Genomic DNA, 21,718 nt, shown 5'->3' on the forward strand with positions numbered 1-21,718 from the left:
TTTTTTTTTTAAACAATGCCATGAAACATTCATACCATGCAAACCAGCTTGGTTGAGTTGAGCTACGTGACTTAATCCTGGTAAACTGACGCACTTTACTGGCTGATTATTTCACTGTTCAATAACCCCAAATGCATCATATATAGGGGTTGGACAAAATAATGTGAACACCCATTGCAGGGGTTAATATAATTGTGTCAGCTACAGTGAGGAAAAAAAAAAAATGTTGTGATTATCTTTTATGTATGTTTTTAATGTCTGTATTCTGAAGTTCACATATGAGTGGAGTATTAGCAATGTTTTGTACAAATGTTTGGAGAGATGGTTGACTTGTTAGACTTCCAAAAAAGACAAATCATAGGAGCCCGTTTAGCTGAAGCGTCTGTAACCTTAACAGCTCAATTGTTTGGTGTTTTATGAACAACAGTCTTTACGATTAAGGCAGAGTACGAACAATGGCGAAGAATAATCAACGAAGAAGAATAGTGGGTGAAAACCAAAAGTGAATAACAGAGACCAAACACTAAGCAGGACTGTGTGCAAATAACACAGAAATACTAGAAAAACCAACACACAGAGAACTTCACAAAGCCTGCATCCACGAAAGAGCTGCAGCTGCTAAGGCACCAGTATTAAAATGTGAAAAAGATGGAGTCATGATCATAAAACCTGAACAGCTGGAGCACCAAAATGAACTTTAACATCTGCCCTGGCCAGACAAATCACTTGACTTTAATGTTGTCAAACCGCAGTGAGAGAGAACAGTGAGAAGCTGATTTCTTCCTCCAACATCTCTAAAACAAATAGCAGATGTTCTGATAAAGGGCATTTAACTAAAGACTATTCGAAAGTTGTATAAATCTCTTCTAATAAGAAGGTTGGAAGCTGTATTAAAGGCAAATGTTAGTAAAATATAGCCTGTTTCTCAGCTGTTTACATTATTTTGTCCTTCCCCTGTATGAGATTACTCAGATTAGTCATAAAAAATAAACGTAATATCACATTTTATATTAAAAAATTCACATATATTTATATTATATACAAAAACTGAACAAAGAGCCAGCATGACAGACTGACCCTCACAATTCAAGCAGCCCTTGAAGATTTGCACAGCAATGAAGCACTAAAACTCAGAGCTGACCACATGGCATTTAATGAATCAATGCCTTAATGACCACTGTCAGTCATATTTATTCCTGCAATATGTCCAGGAAGACAAATCTCTTGTCAAGCGGCCTTCTGCTTCTGTCATTAAGCTTCCAGATGGTACCGTGTGTCAAGAGTTAATAGTGAACGAAAAACAACTAAATATGCAGAAAGGTAGAAAAAGTCTCGTGAACATAAAAGATGCCTCGTTTGTGGTAAAAGCGTATTATCTTGGAATGCATACCAGTTATTCAACAGGGACTTGCATTATTGTGTATTATGGGTCATATGGGCTTATGTGACAATCGATTTACATTATCTTAAATTCTCAATGAGTGGCATGACCATCAAGCTGTAAACAGCGGAAGCGTGTTTGTGTTGAGTCTGTTTTACTGGTGGGTCATTCATCCATGTTGTGCATGAAGTCAGCTGTTAAACCTTCCGTTTTGGCAAGGAACTGGCAGATTATGAAAATTGTCATTTATGAATTGAAGCCCTGTGATTTCATATGTAAATGGGTAATTAGAGGGCATTGAAAAGGAGCTTAAGTAATGTTTTATTCAGCCAGTCAAAATTTCAACAAACACACAATGATGTTCTCGACTAAAGAAGTGTAGCAATAACCAGCGGAAAATGGGAAAAACATTGAGCAAAAAGAGAAATGTGCAAATGTGTTTATTGAACAGTATACTGGTGAGAGATTAATTCATGACAAACATCTGCCAGATGCTGAAACCAATTATGCTTCCTGATAGCAAAGTTTCATTTCAACTTACAAGCTTGCAATTTTCCCATTCCGCAAGCATGTTTTTGATTATTAAAATCTAATTAGAGAGATGCATATTTAGCAGAGTTCTGTGTTTGGATTCAAAGAGCAAGAATAGACTTACACGATCAGACTGGTTCATCAAAAAAAAGAAAAGAAAAAAAAAGTATGTATTAATTGTGCTGTATTGTTAATGAACAATATGTCAGTACCACAGATGTAAAAAACAACAACAAAAAACTCTATGAGCCATTTCTTATATATTAAGATATTATGTTGCTCAAATTGTTTGTGGAAACAAAGATTAATACTACTTATTAAAGCTTACATTTAGGGAAGTAAAATAAATCAATGCATACAGCACATACAAACATACATACAGAGGGGAAAAAAAAAATTTGATCCCCTGATTTTGTACGTTTGCCCACTGACAAAGAAATGATCAGTCTATAATTTTAATGGTAGGTTTATTTGAGCAGTGAGAGACAGAATAACAAAAAATAAAAATTAAAGTCCAGAAAAACGCATTTCAAAAAAGTTATAAATTGATTTGCATTTTAATGAGTGAAATAAGTATTTGACCCCTTCGCAAAACATGACTTGGTGACAAAACCCTTGTTGCCAATCACTCCTCTTTGCAGATCCTCTCCAAGTCATTAAGGTTTCGAGGCTGACTCGAACCTTTAGCTCCCTCCACAGATGTTCTATGGGATTAAGGTCTGGAGACTGGCTAGGCCACTCCAGGACCTTTATGTGCTTCTTCTTGAGCCACTCCTTCGTTGCTTTGGCTGTGTTTTGGGTCAATGTCATGCTGGAATACCCATCCACGACCCATTTTCAATGCCCTGGTTGGCTTCAATGCCCTGGCCCTGACTGTACATGGCCCCGTCCATTGTCCCTTTGATGCGGTGCAGTTGTCCTGTTCCCTTAGCAGAAAAACACCCCCAAAGCATAATGTTTCCACCTCATGTTTGACGGTGGGGATGGTGTTCTTGGGGTCATAGGCAGCATTCCTCCTCCTCCAAACACGGCGAGATGAGTTTATGCCAAAGAGCTGGATTTTGGTCTCATCTGACCACAACACTTTCACCCAGTTCTCCTCTGAATCATTGGCAAACTTCAGATGGGTCTGTACATGTGCTTTCTTGAGCAGGGGAACCTTGCGGGCGCTGCAGGATTTCAGTCCTTCATGGTGTAGTGTGTTACCAATTGTTTTCTTGGTGACTGTGGTCCCAGCTGCCTTGAGATCATTGACTAGATCCTCCCGTGTAGTTCTGGGCTGATTCCTCATCGTTCTCATGATCATTGAAACTCCACGAGGTGAGATCTTGCATGGAGCCCCAGTCCGAGGGAGACTGACAGTTATTTTGTGTTTCTTCCATTTGTGAATAATCGCACCAACCGTTGTCACCTTCTCACCAAGCTGCTAAAATTGTTTATTTTAAACCAAATTAACAAGACTCAATAGACTTATTTATACTTATATTATTATGTTAATATTGTATATATTTCATGCTATGTCATTAGATTATGTATATGTATAATTCATTTGTAATATGTAATTAAAAAAGAATTAGCCTTTGAAATAAATAAAAAAAGAAAGAAAGGAAAAAATAATAATGGCTAAAGACTGTAAAAATGCTATAGGAAAAACCTGTAACTTGGTAACTTAATAATGAAATAATAAAATATTTAAAGAATAATTTTAAGGGGATGAAAAGGTATTAGTCTGACATCAAATCTCTCGAATCAGTGAATGAGAGGCTAAACATTAAAATGTGACATTTCTGTGACTGCATCTAATAATGAATAAGAAATTATAAACCGTGCTCAAAAAAAAGCAGTAACCGATCATCAGTCTTGCCTACATATTGTACTGAAGCATTGTGAGAATGCACTTTGAGGTTTCACTGATAAGATAAGAAAAATTAATTTAATTCACTTTGTGACTTAATTTTGCTTTCCATGTAATTCTAATCTTGTTTTTTGAATGTTTAAATATTTTTCCTTAAAAACAAGATTGACAGTTTATTTATTATTATTTTTTTGCAGTGTAACAATGTACTGATCGCAATTTTTTTAGCCATGTTGTCTATCCATCATAAAACGAATGTCATAAGTTGAATCAACTGTTTATTTGTTATAAATACAAAATGTTCTAAAAGTGAAAGTGCAACCGAACCGTAATTTTTATGACTGCAGTGACCCCCCTCAGAATATTACAATTAGCCTGTAATGTATAAGACAGTATGCATAGTACACAGATGGAGCCTGCTTATTAATGGGGAAAAATGGTAGACTCAAGTTAATGCTACAGTATGTTACAAATGCACAGATTCGCTGGCTTGTTGTGTTATGATGTGTTAATTTTTAATTACTGATGTTCTCAGAAACTGTGTATGCCTCAGAGCTGTAAAGACAGCGAGAAACCACAGTCCCTATGGAGTACACGGATAGCATACACCCATGACTGCATTTTAGATTTGCATTTGTTTTCTAACAACTTCAAATTATGTGCCATTTTGCTTCATTATAGATGCATATCATATGCACTTAATTGGCTTTTGTGGGACTCCAAAAACACTGCAGGGTCCATTTCCAAAATGACTAACAAAAAAAAAAAAAAAGGGACAGAATAGATTTAGTGTGAAAGAAAAGAGAAGTGATTGCTTGCTTCAAAGGGCCTCTGTGCTCAGAAATTATTTATACAGAATGAAAAAATCTATTGATAGACCTGACAAAATACAAGATGCAATGCTATGTGGTTCCACTCAAAACAAAGCCAAAAAAGTTGAAAATGAAAAACAAAACTATTCAGTACGAAGGTCAGGTGAGGTTTCCTGAGTTTCTACTTGTAAACAGCATTGAAACTTGATTGTCAACGGCAATAAAATTACTATGCTGACAATTGTTAAAGTCCCTCTGGCTAAAATGGTACGCCAGAATTGCTGGTATTGTTTAAGTTTTTACATTGGTGTGTATATATATATATACAGTATTTTTTTTTTCCATGTGTCACTTATACAAGTATCTAACAATCTAATATACATACAGTATATATATATTTTATTTTATGACATATGACTGGAGTAATGATGCTAAAAATTCAGCTTTGAAATTACAGGAATAAATTACATTTTAAAATATATTAAAATAGAAAACAGTTTTTTTAAATAGTAAAAATGTTTCACAATATTACTGCTTTTGCTGTATTTTGGATCAAATTAATTCCATTCTAATTAATTAATTAATTCTTTAAAAACATTAAAAATCTTACTGTTTGTGATCAATGTCAGTATATCACTTATAAAATTATATTTAAATAATAAATAATATTAGTATATAACAGCTGTAATATAATTTTAAGATTTTAACTACATCTGCATTACTCCATTTGGGATTTAAAATGTTTAATTCAAACAAAATAAAAAAAAAGTCAAATATGCATTTAATATCCATAAACCTTCTTTTTGGAAAGGACATAAGGTGAAATGGGGGCAGTCAAAGCAATAACATGCTCTGAAAGGATAGGCAAATTTGTCCTCAGAAACGGCCAGGCAGGCTCCCAGTGTCGTATCATCTCGAATTTAAGCTCTCAACTTTTCAGCAAAATGCCCTCAAAAGTACAGAGGGCTGTTTAATCAGCAGCAGTGATGGATGAGCCACAAGTCTTCACCACGCTTGGGACGAACCAGCGAACATGAAGCAGAGACACTAGGACAGCCTTCGCGCCATGGACAAATTACACTCCCATGTTACAATGAGTGTCAGACGACATTCTTATACAATGAGACGCCAGGTGATAAAAGAGTATCTCTGGGTGAGGGCCATCCAAACGAGCTAAATTGCTCCTTGACATCTTGTCATGTTATATATTAGGCGACGATAAACCTCTCCTGATATGCTGCCAGTGCTGGGGTGCAGAGGAGGTGGAGGGAACCAATCACACGCCTCGTTTGGGGAGATAATGTGGAAATGTCTGCATTTTGTTAATCTGCCAGTGATTCGAAAAATCTGCTTTCTCCAATTGGTCAAGATTAGCTACTGTAAAACATCAATTTCAAAACATTCAAAAGTGGGATGCAAATAAGTCCATTAATTTGCTCTTTCATAAACATCCAAAGAAGAAATCGTTCGTATTCCTAGATAGGATGTTTAAAAGATCCAGTTCATTTGCAGGTCATTAAAGAGGGAAAAGCACAGCCAAGTGCGAAATTCAGCCTTTGTGTTTCTAACTATTCAGACTCATCTTGACTGAGAAACCAATGACTATCAGCAAAAGTGGTCCAGACAGAACAGACAGAAAAACCCGAGTCAAAGATTTTGTGCCTGTCTACACGAGCGACTGCTGTAATCTGTTTACAGATCGACAGCGACTAGGAGTTATTAAATAGACTGACGGGAACTTCTGATTAATCTGTTGCAAATTTGTGTCATACAAAAATGTAAATGGCAACCCAGAAGAAACTCATTTCTAATTTTCAGAAGCAGCTCTTTCAAAGATGAAGAGACGTTTTCAGCAAAGAAACAGTTCACCTAAAATGAAAAATCTGTCAACATTATTTGTTTTAAAAAAAGCTGCTTCTGTAACTTTGTGCATTGCTATGTTCCAGGGGTTGATTTTTATTAAAACTAAAAGATTTGACCATTTTTCTTTTTTCTTTCTTTCTATATAAAGTTTTTTTTTACCAGGCTATGATTAGAAAAAAAAAAAATAATAAATCCATTATACAATAATTATGTTCAAAACTATGATACAAATGTGTTGTAGGAGTTAGGCATTTAATTAAAAAATATAAAAAATGTCATTTCCACTGCCATTACATAACAGAATGTTATTGAATATAACAAATAAAACACACATACTTACACATAGACTTTGAAAAGACTTGTGAGCTGATTTGTTTTTTATATATTAAAAACTTTTTTCTACATTTCAAGCTGAAATTATGCAAAAAATTTAGAAAATATCATTTAATTGTGTGCATTTAGGATATATAATATGCTGGAATTTAGCCCTAATGAGCCAAAGAGTCTCTCCAAGACTCCAAAGATTCCAAAAATAACTTCCATCATCATCATTTCCATCAAAGAATGCTAATTTTCACAAAATAAGAAGCTTTTTATTTAAAACTCCACATGGCCAAAAGTGCTCATAGTTGAAGAAACAGCAGTACATTTCTTCATGCCTTGGAACACAGAAGAAATATATTTGACAGATTATCCAGCATGCTTTTTCATAATGGCGACTGACTCAAACTATTATTTTCAGCAAACTTCGAGACTTAAATTTCGAATGAGGTGTCTTCGGTGATTTGTCTGTCCTATAGGAAATAATACAAGCCCAATTCAGAAGAGCAAATCAGGGCAACAGATACTTCATGAAAACCTCTGCATGGCTGACTGAGGTGTTAAGCAGTGTTGAGAATCTTTCCATTACCCCATCACCTCATCTCTTTATCATCTCTGTCGCTCACTCCCCGTCTCCCATCCCAGCGGACAAAAGCCACATCTGTTACACACACAGTGAGCGCAGCTATACAGGGATGGCACCGCTGAGGCTGGAGGCAGTAGACTCGAGTTGGCACATTGTCTTTCAAGATTAAATCACCTCAATGAGCTTTGACATGTCCTATGCTGCAGTCTTTCCATATGTAATTCATCAAGTTATGGAGCTCTTTTCTAAAGAACCAGATTATCTTCTCTCTCTTTGTGTTCACACTATTGCTATTTAAAGGAATAGTTCACCCGAAAATGAAAATTGTGTCATTTGCCCGCCCTCATGTGGCTCCAGTAGTGCCGTTCCCAATACGCTGAGTACGCAGTTTGTGTAATTGCGTTTCCTCCAGTTACCGTGCATATTTTTTTCCCGATTCAGATGAAACTACTTTTTTAATAGAGAAATAAATATTATGGATGGAGGACTGGCATTTTACCCGGAAACAACTATTTGAAGTTAAAAATGTCTTAATGATGGATTTGTTTATTACAAACACTTTAACATCAATAAAAGTTAATAGATGGACTGTAGTGGTGTGGATTACTTGTGGATTATTGTGACGTTTTAATCAGCTGTTTGGACTCATTCTGATGGCACCCATTCACTGCAGACAATCCATTAGTGAACAAGTAATGTAATGTTACATTTCTCCAAATCAGTTCCAATGATGAAACAAACTCATGTACATGTTCGATGGGCTCACTGTGCTAACCCCCTTTTAGAACCTTTATTTTTAGGAGTGTATGAAAGCCAATAAGGTCCAAAACTAAGGAGCTCTGCACGTGACATGCAGGTAGAAATATAATAGTGGTCAGAATTTATTCCCACAAATTAACAACTTATTAATGGGAACAATTTACTACTTCATTCCCTTGACTGGATTTGGCCATGATTTAATATAAAATGCCAGGATTAATTAGAAAATTGTGGCCACAATTTACCAAGTTATGGGAACAAGTCTCTAATTCTTGCACTCTAAAAATGCTGGGTTGTCTCAACCCAACTTTGGGTCAAATACGGACTAACCCAACTGTTGTGGGGCTCCATACAAAACAACAACATTCTACCTCAGTGAGTAAAAGATGACACTTTAATTTGGGTGAACTATCCCTTCGATTCCACTATATCCTTCCGGATCTTTTTCCTTTGTACATCTAGTGTTTTAAAATCCCAGCATTCTCCATACGGCTTAATTGAAGTTCAATTCAAAATCTTTTTCTAGTCTAATTCTATAAGATATGCCAAAGCCAATCATTTCTGGGAAATTAGTGCTATCTTATAATTTCAGACCTTATATTAGGAAAAAAAGAAGAGCTTTCTCTGGCAATTCTTCTGCAATCGTTTATCCTCCAAATGGTGAATTCATATTAATACAACTGCATAGAGCAGATGGTCCATTTAAGCAATTAAGAGGCTAAAACATTAAGAACCAGAATGAGGGTGAGTTTGGACAATGGGCAGCTGATGATCCTGTGCCACTGCATTAGCACTGATGGACTCAGAACAATGCGATCCAAACGTCATGCCCAAATGAATCACCCTCTCTCATTCACAACTCATTTTTCTGGAGGTCTCCGGAGGGGATCTCTGAACGCCCTTTAACAGATGAGTTGATTCAGGGGCAGAGAATGTAAATTGAGATGCTTCTCAGGTAGACGTTCCCCATGGAATGCATCAGCGGATTCCTGTCCCTTCCAGGTGCCATGTAAGCAAAGATGGCAGAATCTTCCGTTCACCCTTCTTCCCCTGCCCGGCTAGTGTCACTCAGGCTGTCAGAGTACAATACCAAGCCTTCAGTCTTCACCGCCGCCACTGTTTCCATCTGACACATAACAATGGCTGTCCTGGGATGTTCAATCACACCAGCAGCTGCTCTCAACCTCACAGCTTCCTCTCGCTGGCAGCTTGAGTTCTCTCAGGCTTCCTACTCAACCGCCATTTCTGGCTGGCTGATTCCCAGTGCAAGTGACGCATGGCAGGTTAATTTTGAAAGAATCTCTGGATAGCATGAGTCTATCTCTCTTGTAAGTTCTGCCTAGAACAGAGGCACACTTCTTACATGTACATCGCAATCTTTCCATTAGTGAAAGCTCTACTGGGCATCTTGTTCTTATTCTGGAAAACTTTACTTGAGACATTTGCAGGTAACTCAGCTGTTATCCAGGTGAGATGAATAGTGAACTGTCAAGAATAAGATCCAGTGAGGATACAGGGCTTTAACTGTTCTCACGCTAGACTAAGGCTTTATTCAACATCTCATAATTGAAAACGTTTGTACTGCTTAGTATGTTTTGTGGAAACCACTGTAAAAAAAAAAAAAAAAAAACTTTTGAGCAGCAGTGTAAATAAGAATAAACTATTTAAATTAAAACTCTAATTGTTTCCAAAAAAACATACATTCATATTACTGTTTAGCAAAACTACATTTAGGGTGCGTTCACATTTGATTCGATTGCCTGGTCCGAACCAGAGTTCGATTGCTCCCCCTACCCCCTGCCCCAGCAGGACTGTGTTTGTGTCCGAACCACGGTTCGTTTGCGTAATCAAGCCAGCAGCTGTTTACCCTGTTGCTTAGTAACAATGGCACAGAAGAAGGCGACAAATTGCTTTCTTCACTTTTATATTTATATTTTTGAACAGTTGGTTTTGTTACCAAAGCTTCAGTACATACTGTACATAATGGCACTTACATCTGTCTTAACTAATGTACTGAAAATGCTCTAAAGTATGATGAAGGCGAACAGAAATGAGATATACAGCTCTCTGCTTGCAGCATGTCAGTCATGCTCATCAGGAAAGTGAGTGAAACACACACATAAACACATTTTTATCAAATAATGCATCATTAATAGCAGTTCACTTCCGCGATTTGGTACGATTGCGTTTAGATCAGGGGCCTCATTTATAAAATGTTACGCAGAAACCATTCTAAATTTGATCTTACGGTCATCTCTTGAATATGTGTACGTTTGATTCATAAAATGAATGTAAGAACAGAAAACGCACGTACACATCTCTTTCAGATGTGAAATCTGTGAATCGTGAACTTGCATGCAAATGAATGGTTTCAGCACTCTGCCTTGTAAACGACTCCTAATTAATGTCATTAACATATAAAATATCACCAATCATCATAATTTAGAACATACATTTAAAAAAAAACCTGCAATACTCCAACAATAAAAAGTGCGTACATCTGCTCAGACCCTGAAGTGACGCTAAACACTTTTCCACGTCAAAGACCGTCTTTATAAATATGAGCGTTGGCGTGGATTTAAGCGTACGCACACTCTAAGATCAAATCTGAGCATACGCACGCTTTATAAATGAGGCCCCTGAAGCGAACCCCAGACCACCCTTTTTAAACAGACTTGGGTATGGTTTGTGGGTGTGCACCCGTGTTCGGAAGACAAGCGTAACAACGTTTGATGTCAATCGAACCCTAGAGCACACCAAACATGCTAGTTTGAAAGCACCCTTAATGTGATGTGATGAAATGTGATACTTTTTTCAAATGTTTATGGTAATGTAGGTAACAGTAGAGCTAACCAATTAAAAGGTTTTAGCTCCAGTATTTTTTATAGCATTCTGTAGAAATTATGATTTTTTACAGAACAAAAAAAGAGTGTAGTCTCTTCAACTTGCATAGCCAGACTTGGCATTGTCTTGTACATAAAGAAAAAAAGGGAAAAAAAGAAACCACAGCAAAAAATTCACAGGGCTACGACATTGCAAACGGAGTTGAAATTCTAAAAGGAGGGCAAACTACCCTGTTAAGGGAATAAGCGACTTTAGATGTAGATCTTTAAAGCAGTACTCTAGGTAGTCAGCACAGAGGCTCTGAGCCCCAGAGAGTTGGTATGCCGCATGTGGGCCCTGTGAGGGTGATGGAGTGTGCGCATACCTGCGGCTCAAATGATCGATGCCAGGCTTCTGTGCCAGGCTGAGTGGAACTGACTCAAACACACCCAGCACTACTCGGCCCCTCTGTCCTCTCCGTCAACCCGGCCCAGCTGTGGTTGTAAAGGTGGGGTTGAAAAATGAGCAGAGGATGTGATAAGCTTCACTGAAAGAACTCCCAAGGCTCCTCAGCCTGCAGAAAAAGAGACTTCGGCCCAGGCCCGAGGTCCTACGGGACCTGGAGGCGTAGAGAAGCGAGACACCACAGATACAACAGCGTTGGCCTTACAGAGGGACCTGGGGATTTCAAGTGCGCTTGTACTGCAGCTGGAGATTATCAGACAGCGGTGAGACCCAACTCTCACACCCCATCAATTCATGTCTACCGCCACTGATTTAAGCTGGCATCAGGGGGCTACTTGAGTTTAGTTTCCATATGAAATCTGGATCACCAAACTAACGACATACGTGGCTGCTATTTCAGAGAAACAGCATACTATGAAAGGCCGGCAGGTGACTACAGGTCACGTGATATTAAGGAAACTCTCAAGAGGCATTAGCATTCATTAATATTGGCCTTAGAGTCACACTGAGCTTGTGGCAGGCGGAAAACGGCAAACGGCAAACCTTACAGCATCATTACAAGGCCAATGTGACTAAGAACTCGTGCTGTTTGGAAAGTAGGGCATATTTTTAAAAGAGCGTGAAAGTATTGGAAGAATTAGTCTAATTTTCATGCTTAAATGGTCAAAATCACATTGAATTAATCATGTTGACAATCAAACAACTTGCGTTTAAAGTTTTTAAAGTTTAAAGCCTTTAGTTTTGCACGCTGCTTTTCTGATGTTCATTTAAGTTTTCCGTGTCTTTTTCCCATGTCACTTGAGATGTGTCCGTTTTGAATCATTGTGGTGAGACACGGGAGGAAAAAATAAACAATCAGTTGTGGGACTATTCTGTTATAATCCGCATACCATTCGTTTCTGAACTTTCTACCATCCGTTCCTGTAAATTAAATTACTGGTTGATATGTCCCAATCTCAATAAAGTTTACGCTTTTAGTCTGTGAACTGGATCTCGCTCACGTGCACTGTCTGTGCTAGTTTGGCCAGGACCGGATTCAGAATAAATCACAGATGCCTTTTTGTCCTGTCTATTGCTTATCACTGATATTCCAAGAATGAATCCAGCATTATTGGCGAAACTTTGCAGCATGTATGTGACTGAAAAACGAAAGTTTCATTCAAATTCTGAATGGACTGCAGCCTAAAAAACACACAAAGCGTGTTCCGTTTATTAACACTTAAAGGAATCACTCTCAAAGTTCATCGCGATTTAACAAAGTTCTGTTATAATCAAGCACTCTAAACTACACAATGCTGTTTCATGCATGTTGAGTTATTTACACTGTTAAAGAGTTGGATTCTCATGCTAAACATGGCATTTCAAAAAATAATTTGGACGTATAACAGAGTATTTCTGAGCCAAATACACACGATTTTCGATCACGTCTCATCATGACGTCATGAAGGGTGGAACGGTGGAAATTATTATTAATAGCATTGTTATTATTTTTTTTTTTTTTTTTGTAGCAATCAACATTATGCCTGTTGATTAAGTACTGTTGATTAAGATTAATTTGAAATGAACCTGCACTGTAAAACCTGATAAGTTAAGAATACTCAAAACATTTCAGTAAACTAACTCAATTTTTTTCAGTTAGTAGAGCTTAATATTTTAAGGACAAGTGGGGCGGGGCTGAGAGCCAGGAGCCAAGCCTGTCTTCCATGATCCCACCCCACTCTTCACAATTATACTAGTTAGCAAAATCACACTAGCACATGCTAATGTAGTTATCAAAAAAGACTCTCACTATATACTTGCATGTAAACCAAAAACTATGTAAATCCTTATATAACACAACATTTAAGTACTAACTTATGTCTCCCTATGTTAATCTTGTGCAAAACACACAAAATAACACTTAATTTCATCATTTATTTTCCTTGTTGTCTGATGCAAAGCATGCTGGGAACTAGAAAACTCAATCATTTTAAGTTCAGCTTACTACAATGACATTTTTTGAGCTTACAGAACTTATTTCAATTAAGTCCAATGAATTTTCATTATTATTTGAGTGAAATTAATTAATTTCACTGTTCGAGTTTACAGTGTGGAATATTCCTTTAATGCAATAGCTAACATGAAGTAAGCAAGCACAATCCTTTTACAGCATTTATTATCCTAGTAGGTTGATGTTAATAAAGTTGAAACATGAATTAACAACAGAAGCCTATATTAAAATTTAATTGAAATGAACTTACATTAATAAATGCTCTAAAAAAGTTGTTCATTTTTACTGAATGCATTAACAAAGGATAATAAATGAATCCTATTGTAAAGTTTTACCATTTCTCTGACACCAGTGTGTCTTTGTATGCTTTTCACAGGCTAAGATCTTACCCTTTCTGTCTTGTTTTGTGATTCAGGTAAGTTTCCCAACCTTTCTGCCCATTGTTCTGAGAAATATGATATTTTGACACTTCTAAATCTGCTCGCTGAATTCAAAACCACACTAAATATTTATCTTCTCAGATTCTGCAGACGCTTTATCTAATGTTCCTGTATATACTGTTTTGACTGTGTAGTTGGAGGAGACATGACAATGCACGGACACTTTAAGAGCCTTTCATCTATTCTAGCATGCGCTGTTGGCCCACAACTCTTTGTGTCATTGCCAGTGTGTCTTCAAGCGGCCTGAATAATTCATGACGCAGAACAATATCTCCTTGACTGTAATGAGGAACTTTAATGATGCTCATATTTCTTGCTGCCGTTAATGCTGCGGCCATAACTGCCATAACTGGCAGAGAGAGAGAGAGAGAGAGAGAGAGAGAGAGAGAAAATTGTTTATAAAATCTCCAGCCTGTTTCATCTATATTTCATAAGATTTTAACAGGGTTTGTTGTTGAGTCTAAGCATGCGCGCTGTTCCTCTACAGACTGCCAGGATGGGGAAAAAGCTGTCAGAAGCCAAACAATCAGTGTATGTGGACTGAAATACTGCTGGGGTTTCATAACCTGACCCAGAAGAGCACCAGACACTGTCACTTGACACTTGGTCAATGCATTTTTGTCTCGTCTGGAAGACAGACTTCATGACATGATGACTGGACAGGCTCTCAAATAGCCAAAAATTGTGACACAAATACAAATGGAATGTTTTATTTCTTCATACACATTCCTCATCTTATTGTGAATAATAAATCATTCAGCATTAGATGTTTGCCAAAGAAATAGAAAAAAGGAACACAAAATACCACACAGGAACTCTTAAATTACTAAACGAATTCAAACTTTTAATGCAGGTATTTATCGAGAGAAGAGAGTTTGGAGAACACAGAATGTTCAGGTTAAAAATTCATATCTTAAAGGAATTAAAGTAGAGATTAAGAAAAGGTTTGTTTATCAGCAAAAAGATTTTGAATAAACACTTTTGAAGTTATTTCCTTCATTTTCTCATTCCATCTGTCTCTTGAGTTACAGTATGATTTGTGTAGCTGTGCAATTAGCACTTGAAAGTTGAGCAAGAAAACAAAATCCTAATGTTAACTTCAGGCATACAACAATGCATTGCCTGACAAACCATCCAGCCAACAACAAACAAATAAACAATCTAGTCACTATTGGACTTTTGTAGTGAAAGGAGGAGCACTCTTACCTTGGCAATAGTCTCATGGAGTTTGAAGGCTGGATCCAAGGTCTCTCTTAATGAAGACTCAGGAGGGAAAAAGGCCTCAGAGAGAAAAAATGCTCTCTAGGTTGGAAAAAAAAGGAGAGAAAAAAACGAAGAATGAAAAATTAAAACACACCCATACAAGGTTGTCAACATAAATAAGTGTAACTGTCATAATGCACATCTGAAATATATGTATTGGAGAAGGAGATCCCTGGACATGTATTTTAAAGTCATGTTTCCAGATGATATTATGCTACATCCTTGTAGTTTGAAGGTCACACTAACTTTTTAGCACTGAAAATATATGCTTTCAAACAGCACTGACCATTTTCAGTGTGAAATGACTGAACCATTTTCAGTCATCTTTGACTTATTTCATTTTGTTGTTTAATAGAAATGGTTTCCTCGATCCTTTCAGCGTGGATGTTTACAGTGAAAACTGACCAGCCATTGGAAATTATTGGGCAAGACCCTATAAAATACACAAAAGCCACTTTTCTGTGTAGCTCCTACAATCCATTGATTAAATGTTACTTTTTCTAATAATATAAAGCATATTATTAGTTGACATAAACATGGACACAACTTCACGTTACCAAAAAAAGAAAGACCATGACAGCATCACTGAAGTTAAAATCTCAACTTCCCCCCAAATTCTCTCTTCTAAGATGGACCACATGCATCACACAGGTCGGATTAAAGCCACACAATCCTGTCCCTGAAATATAGTTGTCAGAGTGCATCGTTATCTGGATAGAGTGTATGACAGAATCTCTCCCGATCTCCTTCAGTTTTCTGAACTTCACCACTGAAGAAACTTCTGTGCTTCATTTAGGGAAACTGGTTAGGAGGAACCCGTTTTATTTTTGATGATTATTGTTGTTATTGTTTAGCCTTTGCTTAATTAGCGTAAAGCCACTTCAGAAGCTGTGAGCCGCTGTATCCCTGTACGAAAATATTCCGGGAAAAAGTAGCCCTAAGCATCCTAATTGAGAGAATGATTCTCACATATTAATATAATAAGAGCTCTTCTAATTAAGTTAAGCAAAAACATTTTGAGATGTGGGGGAAAACAGATGCTAGCAGATAAAGTCATAACAGTAAGCAATAGGAAGTTAAAATACTAAATCCCAAGGATATCAATGACTGAATAAGAACATATTATGAAGGACTATTTGAAACCAAGCTCTATACTCAGCCTGCAGCAATTTCTGTCTTCCTTCAATCAGCTCCCCCTTCCAAAACTGAGTAAAGCTGATCAGGAAGTATTGAAATCTGAAATTACTATTCAAGAGATATCTGATGCAATCATAAGCTTTCCTATTGGGAAGGACCCTGGTCCTGATGGCTCTAGAATTGAATTTTATAAAAAAAACATGCAGACAAAAAAATGGAACCTCTTATGCTAAAGAACTGACAAACAGCAATTGCCTTTATCGATGCACTTTGCCTGTATTTCCTTACTTTTAAAGAAAGACAAAAAGAGACACCTCTATTGCTCTTCTCAAAATACTGCCTAATAAATGACAATACAATTTTTAGTTTTTGACAGATTCCTAGAAGATTTGTGTTTTCTTGTAAAACATTCAATTCGAAAAGTCAAGGATAACACCCCAGCCTTTAGTTAGTCACACGGGTAACAAACACATGCAGAAACACATGCAGTGTTTTCTTTCGTTCACTAAAAGTGAGCATGTCATGAGGCATCTACAAGTTGATGGCCTCTGTTTGTGTCTTTCTATTTGCAGTGGCTGCACAGAGAGGCACAACAAAGACTGATTCGCATAGAAGATTAGAGGCATTACACCCGTGCCTGTCTTCCCACACAGCTTTTCATCTCACTTGAGAGCGGACACTGCTGGTTTGGGGTGAACTCAGACAAGTTAAATGTCTGGTGTATGTATCCCACCACTCTTCACCAGCCTGATGAACAGTAGTCATTTTCTGCACAAAGCGGGTCCTCTAATACGGGTATTCAGTTACAAGAAGACAATCTGGGCTTTTCATGGAGCCGTCTAAATGGAAACCGGTGATTTTTCTCAGAGATCTGTTGCTCTTCACATAGATAAACACATGGCTCTCAGGATAATCACCAAACCTCCAGACCTTGGCTACATGTGAATAGGGCTGTGCTTGAGTTACTGGGAATGATACAGTATCTCGGGCAGGTGAATTGGTTTCTCTTAAATGAGCGAGTAGGAAACCGCAAGGCTCACCTCGGGAAGGGTCTACAGGTTTAGATATGATCTGACAGTCAAACCGCAAACAGCTGAGGCTACTGTACACCAGGGAAACCATTCCCGTTTATACTACAAACACAAAACGGCCTTGTTACGACTGGAGTGGCCGGTCCACAGGCAATTCTGCAACGAGCAATTAAAATTCAACAGCCGCATATTACTGTTTAGCGACCCAATAAAATGTAATTTGCAATACAAAACGCTTTTCTCACAAATAAGATAATAAAAATTCCTGGATATCTTTATTCAGTCATTAAACTTAAGCAGCAATGAATATGTAAACAGGATCTATTTTAATCTCTAGTAAAATACCCAAACATTATAAACAATTAGCTTAGTTTGTGCTGGATGTCTTACAGGTTCTTGAATTAAATCTTACTGCTTAAATCGTAAATCTTACTTCATTTTGAACATCAGCATGGATGTGATTTAAGTAGGGAAAAGTCAAATTTTGGTCTGGTTTTCCATTGAAAATATTTTAAAAACCTTGAAACACGATACTTTGGCAGATTTTCAACCAAATGAAATAATCATACAAAACACTTATATTCAAGAAATAATTCATCTCTCTAATACAGCTTGCCTTCATGTGCTGTGTTTGTACTTTAACATTTTAAATGATTAAAAAAAAAAACATTTAAACGCTTATAGAATAAATGTTCAGTATGTGCACTACTGTTTTGTGTACTGTTGAAGGACAGATGACAGAGACATTGTATTTTTATTTATGTATTTTCATAGATTGTGTGTCAACATGTTCCAGTGTAATATTTACAGCTATTCAAAAGTTTGGACTCTAAGTTTTTTTGTTTGTTTGTTTTTTTAAAGAAATGAATACCTCAATAATGTAGCAATAATGTAAAAGTAACAGTACAATATTTAGAGTGAATCAAAAGTGTGAAGCAAAATTTGAAAACACGTATCACAATTTCCACAAAAATATTAAGCATCACATCTGTTTTTAACATTGACAATAATAAGCAATGTTTTTGGAGCACCAGCTCAGCATATCAGAATGATTTCTAAAGTATCATATGAAACTGAAGACTGGAGTAATGATGCTGAAAATTCAGCTTTGCCCTCACTGATTTCATTCCTATAAATGACTGTATTCAATACAACCTTTTTTACCCAGACTTAGTATCCACATTTTATCCAGCATTTAAATGATTATGGAAATGTAACAAACAACCAAAACGTGTGTACTCGTGTGTGTTTGAAAGAGAGAAATGGATAGAGAGGACTAGTTTTGCAGAAAGCAAGAGCTGAAAGAAATAATCACAGTCCCAGTGTCACAGCAAGCGGGACACACGCTGTTTATGTAAGCTGGAAAATGAGTCTTTGAATGCGGTAATCAGCGTGTGGCTGGATATCTGCCTGCTCTGAAAAGCCCAGCCCTGATGCGCGGGACAATCTCTCCAAAAGCATTCAGAGCTATTTAGTGTGCCATCATCTCTCACTAACCAGAACGAATGGTCTATTGTTGGCAGGGAGCAATATGAATATTCATTGACAATGAGCGAGTGATAATAAGACACAGTAAAACGCAGCGACAGGCTGAGGGCTGACAGAGGACGATCTCAGCTGCGGTTTCGCACATCTATCACTGACTTAATCAGCCGTGTACCTCTGAGGAAGCTCAGATGATGGAAGGATTTCACTGTAGAGGACACAATAGAAGCGCCAGTTAGGCTATTGTACAGCTACTTCCCTAATATACTCATGCAGAAATGATTTCAGTTTGAACACATTATAAAAGACCAAATGAAGCGACTGAGCGATGCAAGAATGAGAGGACTAAACCAAAAAAGTCAATCAAATCACTGCAGGCAAACAAACATAGCATCCGCTGATGCCAAATGCATCTGTTTGTGTGTGCTTTTCACAGCAATGAAGGATAAATGGAGAATCTGGCAACGCCACGAGGGAAGGATAGCTGATGAAATGACTATTTGATGAGGAAAAGCGCTAGCTCAAACCAACAAACTTGCTTTGTTTGTCACACACTTACTATACTGAAACTAACAGCAAGTTGAAGTCAGTCGAAAATATTTGAACATTTGCAATTTAATAAGAACCCAGAACATCACGTATTAGCTTAAACACTTTTAATAGCCGGTTCTTAATACTTCACAACAATGTTTAACTTTACAATACAGATATTAGTTTTTTTCAACTGAACTCAGCTGAAATGATATTAGCTTCTCATAAATACTAATTAATCATAAATCATTAAAAGCTTGTTAGCTCAATCACACCCAGGAGTTGTGAATGTGGGTGTGAAGAATTCTGAAATATATCAGCTCTCTTTGATTTTGCTCATCTTCACGGAAGATGTGCTGCGTTCGTGCTTCAACGTTTTAAACAAGCGATAAAACAGAAAGTAGACAAGGAAATTGAAATCATTAACTGATTCGAACTCAGGAAGCCATCAAAGAGGACTATTAACTGTTTATTATCTGATCAATACAAGTGAGTGTAGCATTTCAAATGATTTTCTATTGGAACAGATGAAACTGAGTGCCATTATCTAATAAGCCAGAGCGGGGTTCTGATTTCCGATAAAATGGTGTTAATGTGTCAAAGCGCTACATGCAATACTTTATAAGAACAAGCTCCTAGATCAATGCAATCTCACTATTCTTTTTATGCAAATTGTGGTTTATATGAATTTTATGAATCCTCTGATTTGATGCTTTTGATTGAGATTTGGTGTTGTTTTCTTGTTTTTTTTCTTCTTCTTCATTTGGAGGTAATAAAAGCCTTTTGCGCAGTTTGCTTACTGCTACATCATGGATGAGTGGATTTTTCTTTCCTTCAATCAAGGAGCTGAAATAGTTCTGTCTGTGAGTGACAGACACTTCCAAATTAGTCCCTGACACTTGAGATGGAGGATACAACTTTATCGTTGCAGACACTATAGTGACTCTGAACATGTGGTTAATTTCATTGCCAGTCAACTCGAGGGACCAGGACATCTGTATGGAAACAGAATGATGTTTGACAGATGCTGGTTAAATGGCTTGCAGCTGTGTCTATTCATATACTGTATACAAAAATGAATGCGTGTAATTTATTACTAACAAGATGACCCTGGCTACACTGGATATGTAAAGGCAGAGTAAACCTGAGCGCTAACCTTGGGTGCTGTGGGTTATCCTCGAGATTGCCAAAACGATTAGCATCCAGCAAGGAGCATTTTTTTCCCCCAGCAGAAGTCCAGGCTGGAGAAGGAAACAGCGTCTTTGGACTTGAAACAGATGCTACATCTGTCTGGCTCAGTTTCTAGCACCTCATGAGCTCACCAGCAGGCTAACACATCCACATGTGATCAGATTGTCTTCTTAACTTATATGTTTATGTTCAGATTCTGCAGTTTATGTAACTTCAGTGTGAGGTTTAATATATTGTGTCATTACTTTGAGTAAGTTCTCAATTTTCACGTAGCATCTGTCAAGGATGAAGGAGAATATCTAACTTTCAGTGTGACTTATTCAACAGAATCATTTGCCAAGTACTTTATTTTCTGTCAGCTATAAGTCATGTTTAATTCTAGCACTTTCTATAGTACATATTGTGTCAAAGCAGCTTCACAGAGATAATCAGGAAATAGTCAAATCAATAATGGAAACCTAATCAAGCTATTACAGAATGATTGCAACTTAAATCTCTCAAACTTCAATGCCCTCTTTGTATGTGTTTGCTGATGGTACCAGCAGATCACTGCCATCATTTTAGCAAAATGGTCACAATTTAAAAAAGGGATAATACTATATATATATATTCTCCAGTCTTCAGTGCCACATGACTCTTCAGAAATCATTCTAATATGCTTTTTATATAGCAAGTACAGATCTCTAGCAATAATTAATTATTTATACTTGGCAACTATTAATCTCTATCAACTCTCATACGACTTGATATTACACCCTATATAATACAGATACTAACGTATTGCATCCTCTCTGGTAGACAGAGTAGGCTACATATATAGATGTCATGTTGATGAGACCTTACTACATCGTACTAAAGCACATGTGCATGTTACACCCAATATTTTTTCCCACACAGTCGCCGCCAATGGCAGAAACCAGATGGTAGGCTAAGACAAGCCTAGCGTAGCTGTCAGCTCTGAGCAGCGAGCTAGCTAGCAAAGGGAACTGCCATATGATTTTGAAGCGCAGAGACCCTACGGATCTACCACATCCAGCTGCCGCTGTTTCACACTGCTAATTAGATTAGTTGTGCAGACACTAATACAGCACCTCGGGCCAAGAAACTTGAACATGCTGTCTGTTCACAGCCAACAAACCTCTGACTTTCCAGGACAAGAGCCGGATGGTAAGCTCCCAGTAAACAACTGGTGACAGATTTTTGCATGGTCAGGCAGATTTCTGAGTTAGCGATCAGTTCTGACCCTCAGCTGTA

The 21,718-nt window shown here is 37.3% G+C and overlaps 1 protein-coding gene across 1 annotated transcript in view; it reads right to left on the minus strand.

Annotated features, from left to right (window-relative positions):
• Positions 1–21,718, minus strand: part of LOC306857037 (inactive N-acetylated-alpha-linked acidic dipeptidase-like protein 2) — a gene marked incomplete at both ends in the record, with an annotated part of 254,287 nt that overhangs the window by 34,315 nt on the left and 198,254 nt on the right. The window contains one exon of the mRNA XM_079396683.1: positions 15,033–15,128. Coding sequence (XP_079252809.1) covers positions 15,033–15,128 — 96 coding nt within the window. The remainder of the gene's footprint in view (positions 1–15,032; positions 15,129–21,718) is intronic.

This window comes from Barbus barbus (assembly GCF_936440315.1).
Source record: "Barbus barbus genome assembly, chromosome: 37".
NCBI classification, from domain to species: Eukaryota; Metazoa; Chordata; class Actinopteri; order Cypriniformes; family Cyprinidae; genus Barbus; species Barbus barbus.